This window comes from Opisthocomus hoazin, chromosome 2 (assembly GCF_030867145.1).
Source record: "Opisthocomus hoazin isolate bOpiHoa1 chromosome 2, bOpiHoa1.hap1, whole genome shotgun sequence".
Classification (NCBI taxonomy): domain Eukaryota; kingdom Metazoa; phylum Chordata; class Aves; order Opisthocomiformes; family Opisthocomidae; genus Opisthocomus; species Opisthocomus hoazin.
The window spans coordinates 120967370-120981331 of NC_134415.1; the positions used below are offsets into that span (position 1 = coordinate 120967370).

Below are 13962 nucleotides of genomic sequence, written 5' to 3' on the forward strand. Positions count from 1 at the left end.
AAAGTATCTGTGAAACACAGCACTACCTAAAGCAGCTGAGGTTTTGCAAACAGTTTGGAATGTGCTGATTTACATACAGAATTGGATGTCTATGGATGCCACAAAAATTCTCTCCATCTGATCCTTTTCCATCTTTCCAGAAACCGGTAAAGAGTCTTTCATGCTAAAACAGCCATTCTTTACTAAGGCAAGCATTTTTTTTTTCCAGACTATTTTTCTTTATTTGCTGATGAGATGACTACATGCAATTACCTTCTGTCCATATCCAGATACATTCTTTCAGCTTCTTCAAATCTGCTAAAATAGGCTGCCACTTCTGCTTGCTTCATTGACTCGCTCTGCAGGTTGCCTAGACGCTTCACAAATTTAATACCTTGATAATCTTTGCAACGTACAAAAGCTTGTTCAGCAGTCTGCAGATCCAGCTTCTGAAGAGCAGCTTCAGCCAGGAGACGCCTACATGAAAAACAAACATAACAGATGGAAAAGCAGCTACAAAGTAAATTGAATGAGGATCCATTTAATCAGTAATTATTTAAAGAAGACATTAAAGTTATTGCAACTGTACTGTTTACTAACTGATCTTAATTCAGTTGTACGTTTGTTCCCAGTACGTTCTGTGATCTATCCAGTATTTGCTCAGGGAAAGATGTTCAAATAATTACTAATATTCTTTTGTTCAGCTGTTCAAATGGACACTGGCTTGGGAGAAATGGGGTGGGTTTGCATGTCCCAGCCATCCTATGTGAAAAGTGTTGCTGGTCTCAACACAGTTCCATTCAGATATTTCTACCTACGCATGTATCGTAACTTTAAGCCCTGATGGCAGCCTCAGTCTGAAGGCCTCCAACTAAATTGGCCATGAAGAATAAGTGATCCTTCTAATCCATCTGGATGCTCCTTGTCTGGTTAGGACAGCAGCCTAGGAGAGCAGGGCAGTTTGGGAAACCTTGTACTGCCCCATTGGTTAGTTTGGCAAATAGAGAATTTCTGCCTTCAGGCCAACCTACGTCCATCAGGTACTTGAACGAGCTCTAGAATTTTCTGCAAAAATAAGGCTAGGTAAAATGGCTGATTGACATTGTGAAACAAAGTCAGTGCAGTAGAACACTGACAAACACAATAATATTATTGCTGTATTCAGTAACCTAAGCCATGCTTAGGCAGTATCAGCTCAGCATTTTTGAAACAATTTGAGAAGGTTAGTATCACTTCAACTCAAGTGCTCATCACTGACATCAGTGAAACCAAGAGAAAAACAGCATGGCAAATTTAATCGATCTGCGACACACTTCATCCTGTTTGTTGTGTTTTAGCAGTAAGGGCACCTTACCTGTTCTGATCTAGAATATATCTGCTTTATATCCAGCACTGCTAAGCTATCTCTTCTGTATCAGTATATGACATATCGTATGTTTCCCTGAATAATGAAAATTAAGTTCACGGCAATTTTGGAGCAAGGTGAACAGCTGTTGACATATATTTTGTGATTTTCTAATATAAACTTTTTACTGAGACACAGACTTTCAAAACTAAGTCATTTTATTTTAAATAATTTTATATTAAATAAATAGATGGTACTAGCCAAAAGCCTGAACGACTTCAAAACTCCAGAAGTCTTCAGCTAGTTCAAGACATTAATAAAAATGGAGACTTGTGAAACTAACATTTTACCCTACATACTCAAACTAAAAAGTTACAGTACTATTGTAGAAACTTTCAACATCAAATCCTGTTTTTCAGAATGTACACTCTGGAGACGAAAGCACAACCGGATAGAAAGGAATGCTTTTTGGGACAAACTTTTAAAGCAAGTTGTCTCAGCCAGTCTTTCAGCAATTCTAAACTCCCTCTGAACTGTCAGAATCAACAGAGAACTCTCAACCCTCCTTGATGCAAGCCAAACATCGAACACTGCAAGAAATCAGTTAGCTTCAACACAGAGCCAAAATTACTGAAGAAAAGGTACGGATAGAGAAACAATCTCCAGAGAGTTAAAGAGAATTGGCATCATTCAGCAAGTAACTTGTCAATGAAGTTTTAGCTTCTGCTACTGACTTTTCATTAAATTATCTACTGAGGCATTTACTCTTCCAGCCCATATGACACGGGATATTAAACAGATTTCCAGAACTCCTGTTTTCACAGGTTGACTCTTACATGTTTGCTGTGCAGGCTTTTCAAGTTTAGTTTAATAGCTAAGCCCATGTTTAGTTTAAACACGCCAACATCTTCTTATCTCAGATTACTTCCAAAAGGCTGCATCGTAACATAATTAACATACCTACCCCTTCTCATTTCTGTCCTTTATGGCCTATCCAAAGTGCTACAAGGTTAGTCATAGAATCATAGAATGGTAAGGGTTGGAAGGGACCTTAAAGATCATCCGATTCCAATCCCCCTGCCATGAGCAGGGACATCTTCCCCTAGACCAGTTTGCTCAGAGCTCCATCCAACCCGGCCTTGAACATTTCCAGGGAGGGGGAAGCTACAGCTTCTCTGGGCAACCTGTTCCAGTGTTTCACCACCCTCATGATGAAGAATTTCTTCCTAATATCTAATCTAAATCTGCCCTCTTTTAGTTTACAGCCATTCCCGCTTGCCCCATCATTACACACCCTTGTGAAAAGCCCCTCTCTATCCTTCCTGTAGACCCCTTCAGGTACTGGAAGGCTGCTAGAAGGTCTCCCCAGAGCCTTCTCTTCTCCAGCCTGAACAGCCCCAACTCTCTTAGCCTGTCCTTGTAGGAGAGGTACTCCAGCCCTCTGATCATCTTTGTGGCCCTCCTCTGGACCCACTCCAACATATCCAGTTGGGGGCTCCAGAGCTGGACACAGGACTCCAGGCAGGGTCTCACGAGAGTGGAGTAAAGGGGCAGAATCCCCTCCCTTGACCTGCTGGCCACACTTCTCTTGATGCAGCCCAGGGTACGGTTGGCTTTCTGGGCTCCAAGCGCACATTGCTGGCTCATGTTGAGCTTCTCATCCACCAGTACCCCCAAGTCCTTCTCCTCAGGGCTGCTCTCGAGCCACTCTCCGCCCTGTGTTTGGGATTGCTTAGTCAATTGCTCTTACCTCATTACCATTCTAATGTGTTCTTTTTACTGGGCTTTCAGCTCTTTGTCATCAAGGTTCAATATAAAATACACAAATAAATAAATACCCTCTCAGGTTATGACCAACTTGGATTTTAATTTAACCAATTTAAAGTTAGCTTTCTGCCAGCTTTTTCATGTTCTTCAGATTCGCCCCTAAAAGCAGACAGCACTGCGTTTAGGGGCTCATACAGCATGGAACAAAAAGGTGTCCTGAGCCTGTACCCTTCACCCACTACCGCGACACACACAGCATGCTTTCCATTCTAAGTACTACAACAATCATAAAATCATGGAGTTCCCATTTAACAACAGCCCACTTTTGTGGGTTCAAGAACTAGAAGCCTGATGAAGCACTGGCCCCAAGTTCTTTTTTAAGATAGTTGCTGAGGAGCCTGGAACAGTTGCTCAGCATCTCCTGAAACATGAATTCTCAAATGCTCAGAAACAAAAAACTCACTGTCTTGCATATGGAGAAATCATAACGCCACACAGCCCGACACTGCCCAAAAAAGAAGTGGGGAGCCAGGCTAGCAGGGGACTGCAAGGCGCTCTCTGGCCTTCCCCCGATGCTGTAATACTCCTTGGAGGTGATTCAACCCAATGAAGAGACCTTCTCAGTCAGAATAGCAGCCCTTCAGATTGCAGCTGAGCACCTATTACCTTCCCCCCCCTCCCCGCCCCCCTTAAATGATTCTATTTAACATGTATACTGCTTTGGCTGGTTTTGAATTGAGGTTTTGTACTCTAATGCTAGATCTGTCTGAACAGGAAAAGAATACAAAAGAACACAAAATTAAACAAAGTAGGAATATAAAGAGATTTTACCAAAGTCTGGGATGTGGATTGTCTTCTATGAATTGGGAAGATTCCTCAATGCCAACTTTTTCAATCAATGCCCGACTGTCTCGTAATGACCGAATCTCGAAATTGATGATGTAATCTTTGTTAGGATGTTCAGGATTCTAACATAATGAATAAAGAAATATAATTTTATTCTGTCACCCTTTTTTTCCCCCCACAAAACATATCTACTGTTCAAATCACTAAGACAGACACCAGCTTTTCCTACAAAATAAAACTAATTATACTTACCTTTAAAATTTCATCCAGAAGAACAGATTTTATTTCTAAATCTTCAAAGTTGCAAATATACCCAGAAGTTTGTATAGGTTCCTTTAAATTAAATGTTACAAAGGAATGAATTTGCATTCTGTCTGATTAAATCCTAACCAAATCCATTAGGTATACATAAAGAGACTTTTTTCTTCTCCACATTAGGATTTAATTGCATTCCCAACAGGAAACAAATACTAAAGTCATTAACATTATTGACAATTCCATATACAGACACAATTAAAAATCCTCATGTTTTCTATAACTAAATTATGAGAAAGAGACAAAGGAAAGAACACCTGCCAATATTTAGATTCAACTGAACTGTGTTTTACAGATATCTTTACTAAAATTGTGTTTATATCTTCCAAAGTATTCAAAAAATATGCTCTTGAAAATATGTCATACGTTTAAGAAAAATATGACAGCATTTTTATCTTTCCAGGACTGATAGTTCATTATATTTATTTGTTCCAAAACAACACTCCCACATTAGTGTTGACAAGATTCTCAGATTTCCAAAAGCTAGTTTATTTATATAAACTCTTGCCTGATTGAACGGTGAGCACAAGAACAATACTATTCAACACAGAGTCATTAACTTATTCATAAAATAAATTTGTAGAATGAGTAGCCTACGCATGTTAATATTTACCTCTGGATCCAAGTTTCTGAAAACGTACATTCTTGTTTTCTCCATCATTGCAAACAAGTCTGGGTTATCTTTGGCCCATTTCATATCCCAGACATCTTTGCGTTCCAGTTTCAGCTGCTCGCCAATCACCTGCTGTCCAGTACTGTCGACTACCCGTGTATCCAAGTCAAAGAAAGTCAAAACCCCTGAAAGGTCTATGATAGCAACACGACTGCAGAAAAACAAAAGGAATTAAAAATAAGACAGCTAAATAATACTATTCAAGGTTGTAAATCCAAAATAGTTCCCTCAACTGGCACACTGAGGCCAAATTTCCCCTCTAATCTAATACCAGTATAATTCCATAGATTCAGTGAGACGCATGGGATTTTTGTTTATCTGCACAGCAGAGACTAGAGATAGGGAAAGAAGTTTTCCATCTGCTCATACAGGATCTGACCCTGGAAAGGCTCTGAAACACGCCCATTTTTCATCCAGCATTTTGAAGATCCTTAGTACTTCAGATGTCAAGTTGAGTAAGTTACAGGTTCTGCCCCTCACCAAACTTTTCTTGACAGAGTCTAAAATTAACAACTGAACAGAATTGTTTCTCATTATTTACTAGGAGGCAATGAAGCAGATTCTTAAATTAAAAAGACAGTGAGGTGATGCAGACTGTTAATCTCTAAAACAGGATTTCTTGTATCTCTACAAAGGGTATTCTTTATTTTTTTTCCAGACTATATGAAGTATAATCTAATTAATCTTTAAAGTAATTTAAAATATGGGAAAAATACAATTTCTAAAGGGTTAAGTTTGAAAAATTTCCAGTTACATACATCTTCAGTGAATCATAGTAGCCTGTATTTACTACAAGGCCATTTTAAAAGCATTTCTAAATATTTAAAGGTATTTAGACACCCTTAATCCCTACTAAAATTTCAAAAGCAATTTAGAAAATTAACTTCAAAATACTTGTGGATCTGAGCGTTTTTCACTAGCACAAAGTCCTGTAGGAAGGAAACAGCTTGGGTTCAAAACAGAATTAGTATGTCTCTGACTAGATCACATTGCCTTTTAAGTGAAGCAATCTATTTTTGGTCTATAACTAAAAAGGTGAGTGATCTACAGACGCATTATGAATTTTGTTTGAAATTATAAAGTTATTTTGAAGTGATTAAAGTTGTCTTACAAGTCCTCTTTAGTCAGTATATTTTTGCCTTTTCTGCCAAGACACTCACTCACTCTTTTGCAAAAAAATAGCTGTTAAGTAGAAAGCAACTTCACTGCTGGCACAGCTGAAGCTTAGGAAAACCAGTCTTGCTAGAAGTATTGCCACCAGCTACAGCTTGTAACAATGGAAAATTAACACAGGGTGAACAAAGTTTTCAGGCATTAGAAGGACACAGAAGTAGAAAGAAGCCTTAGAGATATCAAATTTCAGGTTATGACATAATTTTGTCAATTCATGTCATGATCACAGGACACATGTTTGGTTCATCTAATAAAACAAAAGGTATTTTCATGTGTGTTTCCTTAAACTTCCCACGCACACCCTAAAGAGTTTAAAACATAAGACAGCTTTATTAACACAGTCTCTCATAGCAATCTGATGACTGGCCAGATATAATTCATTAGTAATAAATAAATGGTTAAGCAATCATTAATAATAACTAAAACTAATAGTTTATATTAAAGTAAAATTAATACATAGTTATTATAGAATCATAGAATTAGTATTTTCACAAATCGTAGTGGTTTATTTTAAAATCAGCTACCTGCATTAGAAGCAGATCTGTAACTTACCTGGAGTTGCAGTTCAAAGACAGCTGATATGCACGACAGTTCAGGGTATACTTCTGTACTATAGCAACGCTAGGAAGACTGTATCTCTGAATAGTGCCAGATTCTCTTCCCTAGAGAAAAGCAGTGCGTGCTTATTGAGAAAACTTTTCCATCAATAAACTGTTTAAAAAAGTTTTATTTATATGCTGTCCTAGACAAAAGAGGTTTTGGGTAAGTGACAGAGCAGAAGTGGACAGAGGGAAATGTCATCACCCTAAAAGTTCTGAATTCTACTATTTAAACAAGATTTACAGATCTGCTTAAATCAGGGATGTTAAAACAAAAAGCCATAATCCACATTCAGCCCACAGAACAGTTTCAGGAGCCTGACAATTTCTCGTGAACGTTCAGACATGGTCTACTGTCCCAAAAAAGGAGAACTGTGAAAAGATCCCTGTCCCACGCTGGTAAAACCCCTCAAAGAGTGCCATATGACAGTACCAGCTCAGGCCCGACAGCAGTACAGCTGTGCTCATCCAGTGCTGTCTGCATGCTAACAAGTCTCACCAATTACTTCAAGACCCGAGCTAGCTTTGACAGTAAATGCTGTAAAATAGACTGGTTATTCAAAGGCTTGAGTAACAGTAAACAAATCTATGTACCAGTGTGGTTTATCTTTATTTTGTGGAATGACACACCCATGCTCTGTGTCAAGACACCATCAGGCCAACAGTCTAAAATGAGTTTAACATCCCTGGACTGAAACGATCACTGCCACTATTTTCTGATGGTGCTTCTATAGACTGAAGAACTTATCCAGCTTATTTTACCTACTGTCTAACCCTTGTGCTGAAAATGAGTCGATATTAAACTTTAAAGGTCCAAACTTTATACCTTTTTTTTTTCCCCCCACACCAAAGCCACCCCTAAGATCCTCAGCATAAATCACCTTTCATCTTTGACTTCTTACATCTGTATACACTATACATTGAAAAGCAGATTTGGTCTGAAGTGTCAGAAAATCTAACTACTGTAATATGTATTTCGCTCCAGCACCTTTATCCAGAGCTACTCTCAAACGCATTTCCTCTCATTCCCTTCCTTGTAGCCAATGTCACTGATTAATTAGACTCTTAATTTTATTTTCTCACCGTTATTCTTCAAGCACAAACAGAATCCCATAGTCACCTACTAACCATCACACTTTTTTCGTTCATGTTTTTTCCCTGCGACTCACTGGATTTTGTAAAATCCAGTCAAAGAATATAACAAAAAAAAAAAAAAATCACTGCATTAGGAATATGGGAAAACATCAAGATCTTTGCGGGGAAGGTGGATAAAATGAAGAAATAGTGTTCTTTTTCTATCCTTGTTCTGCTTGGTTAGTTTGTTTTAAAGCCCACTGGTATGTCTGTTCATCTAATGAGCTCTCTCTTTTCAGATCAATAAAAAAAATGCACCAGCTGTTTGGCATGATACAATACCTCCTACATAATAAACATGTATAATCCACAAATGTATCCATATGTATATAGCATACTACATATGTGTGATATTATCTGTCATCATACATTACACCATTAATATGTAAATAGACAAGTATCTTTGTGCATTTACATACAGCCTAGAAGAGGCTTCCCAGAACTCAGATTATAGAATTAAGTCCTGATCTGGACTTTATCAAACCCTACGTACAAGTACTAACACAGGCAACTAGTCTGTACTTAAATCGTAAGCACTTAGTGAATGAGCCCTCCTGAAGAAATAGTCCAGGTTAATTGAAGAACCTGTTAAAGTTATTTTTTAAGACGTCTAGAAAAATATTTCATCTGTATAAATTCTAAATGCAGAAATGCTTTTAAATTATGACTGCTTATGAGCACTTGCAAAAGAATCTCCTACCTACAAGCATAAGAGGCAATTTGGAGTTATTTTAATCATGTAACTTACCACAAGTAGTATCTTATCAGATGCTGTTATTGCACAAATAGGATCTCTTGTTCCCTGAAAGTACACAAGCAATATCAATATCAGTTTTAAATAAAATAGTAAGAATGCACTGCTAAATAAACAAGTTTTTATTTAAATATACAAGAATGTTGCTAAGTATCCACAGGAAAAGGGGTGATCAAACCTTGTCAGTATACAGCAAATGGATGATTTATGGTATTAGTAGCCTTTTTTATGGGAATCGTGACAATAATTATATTAACAGCTTCCTTTCTTCTCCTGCCCCTCCTCCAGAAAAATAAGAAATCCAGAATGTAGCAGACGTTTAACAGAAAACACAAGAAGGCCTTGACTTGTGAGGCCTGTAATTACCTTCAGGTATATTGGTAAATACAAAAGTGAGCACGTGTGCGCACACACACACAAAGTGAAAAAGGTCAAAAGTACTAGAAAAGATTACATGGGTTATTGAGTATCAGCAAGCTTATACTTCGCTGAAGCAAGGGGAGCTGCTTTTCACCAAGACGACAGCAGGTGTCTGCATACTGCACCACAGAATGTACTTTTTTTGTGCTTCATACAGTTTGGTGTATATTTCCAGTAATACATAATGCCACAGTAACAAACTACTAACCAGAAGGAAGAAAAATAACACTTTTGTACAAAAGGTGGAAGTAAAAGAAAATTTAAGTGTGACCATTTCTATTAATGAAAATTAATGAAAATAAATAAAGCAATGCTAACTACTTCTCTTTCAAGCGACCAGCGACACCACAATAAACTAGTTAAAAACATCACTCACTTCAATAGTTCTGCTGAAGTCAAGGTGTCCATCTGCAGACCCTGAAGGGGTGTCATCAATATGATAAATCCTGTAGAAAAGTTAGAAGAAAAAGTGAGTCCAAAGAAAGGATTATTTTTGATAGGATACAGATTATCTTCAATCCTTGGAGAAGAAACCAGTGCAATTGGAAGAGAGAACAAAAGCTAAGCTAACTCTTATGTTCCAGTAGTACCCCCTTTGATGACTCTGCTTTGTATTGATATAAAGATAAGGTACTTGTTTTCACTTTCCCAGCCCTGATGGTCTATTCCCCTATGATCTATAAACTTTCATTCCGCAGCAAGAAGTTTCTGCAAAGCAACCACCCCAGCTGTCTCTTTTCAAATATGCACTTCCATATATCCTCACAGTCTTCTCCATAGGTGAAGAGCTTCACCTCCATATCCATAAAACTTATGTATTGCTGTATTCAATACTATACCATAATTTGTCTTTTGCCTTAAAAAGTGGCATTAGGAGGGATTCTAGAATGCTAAAGTCATGGTTTATGCTGAATTACAACTATTGACTTTTTCAGTATTTCTATCAAATTTACAATCTTGTCCAAGGCTAGGACATTCAGGTACTACAGCAATATAGTTAGTATACCATGTAAAAATAATTACTCATTATTATGGACATATGGTGACAGGAGATGGTAGATTTCTAGAAATATGCTATAATGTCTCTATGGAAGAAAACATAAAATAACACAAAAGAAAATCATAACAAAGTTGCAAGCTTGCGGAGGTGAGAGAAAAGTTAATGCCACTAATGAGCACTTGAGAAGGAAATATTCTGAAGGCATGATGATGTTGACTTTGGCCTGTTTAGTTTGAGACTATAAAAGTCCATACGGGATTAGATGTCAAAGATACAATCAGACACAAGTGTATTTAGAGAAGAACTAGCTGGATAGACTATGTCCTTGCAGCCATTGACACACAAGAAGAAGTTAAAGTGATCAGCAAGAATATAGCTGCCTAGAAACTAAGAGCATGGAGGAGAAACAGGGGAGGGGGAAAAAAAGCATCATGACACACATCTCTAAGGGAAGCACGTAGTGAGCAAATGGAGACACTGCGCAAGAACTAATCCAAAAAAGTTTAAGTGATTTGGATAACAGACATACATTTGTTACGAAAACCTATTCTTCAGTGTCTAATCTTACAGGCCTGCACGTCAACAAATCTGAGCAGAAAAATCAGATTTGTCCATATTTTAGGCATGGGAAAATCCACCTTTATCAACGATACCAATGCAAAGGAAGAAAAATGACAAAGCCTGAAGACAAACCTTTCCCTGCCTTCTTTCCTGGTCCGTGCTACCTGATTAATTTCCATTGCTGTGAGCTTCTTGGCCACACGATACTGCCAGACGTAAAATGTTTCTTTTGAAGCTGCTATCACATGCGTTTTGGTCATTGTGACAAATAACGGCCCTGTTAGGAAACCCAAATGGTTGTAAAATTAGTGCGACAAGTATCGGACTAGATGCTGATTTGTAAACTTTTTCCCAGATGGATGAAACCATATCTGCATAGGTTAAAAGAAAAAAAAAAAAAAAAAACAAAAAACACAAAACAAAAACCACACCACATGGAACCTAGCATCAGTTTTCATTAATTGCTAAAAAATGCCCCTGGGGCCTTGTGGCCTTGTTCAGAAGAACAGGGAAATTCTTTACAAGTTCTCATTTTAAAATTAACACTTTTCTCCTTATTATTTCAGCAAATTTCCATACACTAATGCCGAAGACATCAAATACATATAGACAAATTTTCAGGTTAATGATCAGTTCAGGAATATCTCAAATCTCTAACAAGTTGTATAAAGTAACTCCATATGTGACATATTTGTAATTACTCAAATATAAATAAAAGGAAGACCAGTCAAAAGTTTACAATCTAGAAGAGAGTCTTTGATTAGCACCACTTAAAAACATGTAACAAATTCTGAGTTAGACTAGACCTCAAAATGCTGTTTGTATCTTAGTTAATAGCTGGGCCAAATAGCAACTTTTAATCTGCATGGCAGCAAATTAAATATTTAGCAAAATGTGCACTTAGTGTTACTTTATTGCATCCAAAGATCACAGTGTAGGAAGATAGGGCTCTTTCTTTACTTTAGCCTTAAGCCTATTTAGAATATGTGGATAAATTGAGTATCTCATTCCTGCTGTCAATGTTAAATATATACATACATATATATATATATGTATGCACTCAAACCATTACATTACTCTTTACAACAAACTGGTGACTTTTTTTTTCCTTCTACAATCCTTTGTCTCGTCTTTCTGAGAATCAGTGAACGCACATAAAAAGACATAGAATAATGCAGAAACCTATTAAGTAAACCCTCCAATGTCTTCAAAGTCTACAAGTAAATCAGTATGCTACCAGACAAAGCCAGCAAATTTAGAAGAATTGTGTAGCCCAGCCTGTTAGTGAAACACCGAGTCATACAGATAAGACACTGTGAGCACAAAATCTGATTATTTTACAGTGAATCTCAATTCACAGTAAAAGCTCTGGAGGGTGCTATGAGCCTGTCACAGAGAAGAGCAGTGCTATGAGAGACAGATGGGGGAAGACTGGTCAAATAGATTTTATTTCTTTGAAACCAAGAGGATTATATAAGCTACCTGATGGCTTTAGAATACTTTTTTATATAAATGTAAATACTGGGTAAGAAGTCTCAGTGCTGATGCTTAACATGTAAGCAGTACAGCTGTTTACATTATATGCAACTCAGTGTATTTTATATACTTATAAACATATCTATTTCAATAATTAGTCACATACAACTGAAGGATACAGTCTCATCTGTTTCATTAACAGCATTAATAAATTCTATGTGTTTGCTCTGTTCTTTTATTACCTTGCAGCTGTACACGCCATAATAATCAATGCTTTTAAGAATGGAACATGAGAATCTCCTGACCTGTGAGGGAATAAGACTTCCTCTTGCTCAAATCACAAAATTTTAGTGCTAAGCCTCATATTTGGACTTAGCTTAGTCAATGTTTAAACACTTTACTCCAAGACAATGTTAAACCAAGCCCACTCCTGAAAGCCATGGGCATTCCTCAGACTCACCAGGCAACTCCGCATTTGACCTACAGCTTCCACAGAGCCTTAACTTACTCATTTGTGCGCACCTCAAAGTACCCCAATGTGGGAAAAAAGGATGTTCACATAAGCTCTGTTGCGATCCAGAAACAAGATGGCAACACATCTATGCTCTATCCAGACGAATACAATCACTTAGGCACTTTATGAACATGCCTAAGACTTAAACTGATTGTTGCTGTCAAAAAAACCCCACACACCAACCCGACACATTTCCCTGCCACTTCTTTTATATCAGCTGTAGCAGCAGGCTTGACCACAGAGTAAACTGGATCTGTTCATTCATCTAGCTGACCTCAAAATTAAATAAATATAAGATTAGTTTAAGTTGCATTAAAGAAAAGAAAAAAAAAAAAAAAAAAATCACAAATGATGGAGAAGGCAGGAATGAGCAGCCAGCATGGAGGGCAGGGCCTTCCCTTCTTTGCAACAGCAGGCTAAACGATGGCTGGATTTAAGCCAAACATGAAATCACAGGGACATGGATACACAGCACACAGACACAATCATCAGGATCAGATCCATTCAAAAACACATCTGGAAGAGCAGTATCTATATGTGGGAACCAGTGCTTTTGCAAAAATACCTATATAGCTTAAACAATTGCATAAAAATAGGACATATGGGATTTTTTCTAGAATTGTTTCAGCATTTTATACTGGACAGCCATTAAGCAACTAAACACACACACACAAAAAAAAAAAATACAAACAGAAAATTCTGTGGAAAACAAAACTAAAATCCAAGTCTAGACTGACATTAGGAAGCATTTCTTTACTGAGAGAGTGGCCAAACACTGGAACAGGCTTCCTAGAGAGGTGTTTGATGCCCCAAGCCTGTCAGTGTTTAGGAGGCATTTGGACAATGCCCTTAATAACATCCTTTAGTTTTTGGTCAGCCCTTATGCGGTCAGGCAGTCGGACTAGACGATTGTTGTAGGTCTCTTCCAACTGAACTATCCATTCTATTCCATTGCCCTGTCGCACCTCAGAGCCTTAATCACTGGGCTACATTCAGCTCCTAAAATGCTTTCCTTCTTGCTGTGTAGCAGCATAGCTTCAACACAACGAAAGGACACCCCAGCCACTCCAGGTTTGGGTTGTTGCTGGGGCAGAGAAGGAAGGGATTTGTCCTTTCCTGGGAAAGATGCTCATTTCAATCTCTTCAGGATGAGGAAGATCTAAAATCCCTTTCCAGGCAGCTGGTTTAACTAGTTAGTTTTTTTTAGTGTTGGGAAGTATTATCATCTTATACAGTGGCCTTGATTTTAGCAGCAAGTGCTGCTCACTTGGGCATCAGTGCCCTTCACAGAATGTGTGCTCTGACTACCAAGCAGACAGAAAAGGGAGCACCTGAAGTCAGAAGGAGGCAAGCGATTGGACTCTCCTCTGCTCAGCGTTTCCACTGTATAGCAGCTTTTCATGCTA

General features: G+C 37.9%; 1 protein-coding gene across 3 annotated transcripts in view; it reads right to left on the minus strand.

Moving 5' to 3' along the window:
• Positions 1-13962, minus strand: part of WDR35 (WD repeat domain 35) — a 46797-nt gene that overhangs the window by 9661 nt on the left and 23174 nt on the right. For 2 of the 3 annotated variants that reach the window (XM_075414888.1, XM_075414887.1), the window contains 8 exons: positions 10699-10843; positions 9382-9451; positions 8580-8633; positions 6651-6760; positions 4866-5076; positions 4190-4270; positions 3923-4059; positions 253-456 (listed from right to left, as the gene is read on the minus strand). In XM_075414888.1, coding sequence (XP_075271003.1) covers positions 253-456; positions 3923-4059; positions 4190-4270; positions 4866-5076; positions 6651-6760; positions 8580-8633; positions 9382-9451; positions 10699-10843 — 1012 coding nt within the window. The remainder of the gene's footprint in view (positions 1-252; positions 457-3922; positions 4060-4189; positions 4271-4865; positions 5077-6650; positions 6761-8579; positions 8634-9381; positions 9452-10698; positions 10844-13962) is intronic. The other variant, XM_075414889.1, reaches the window with a different exon arrangement.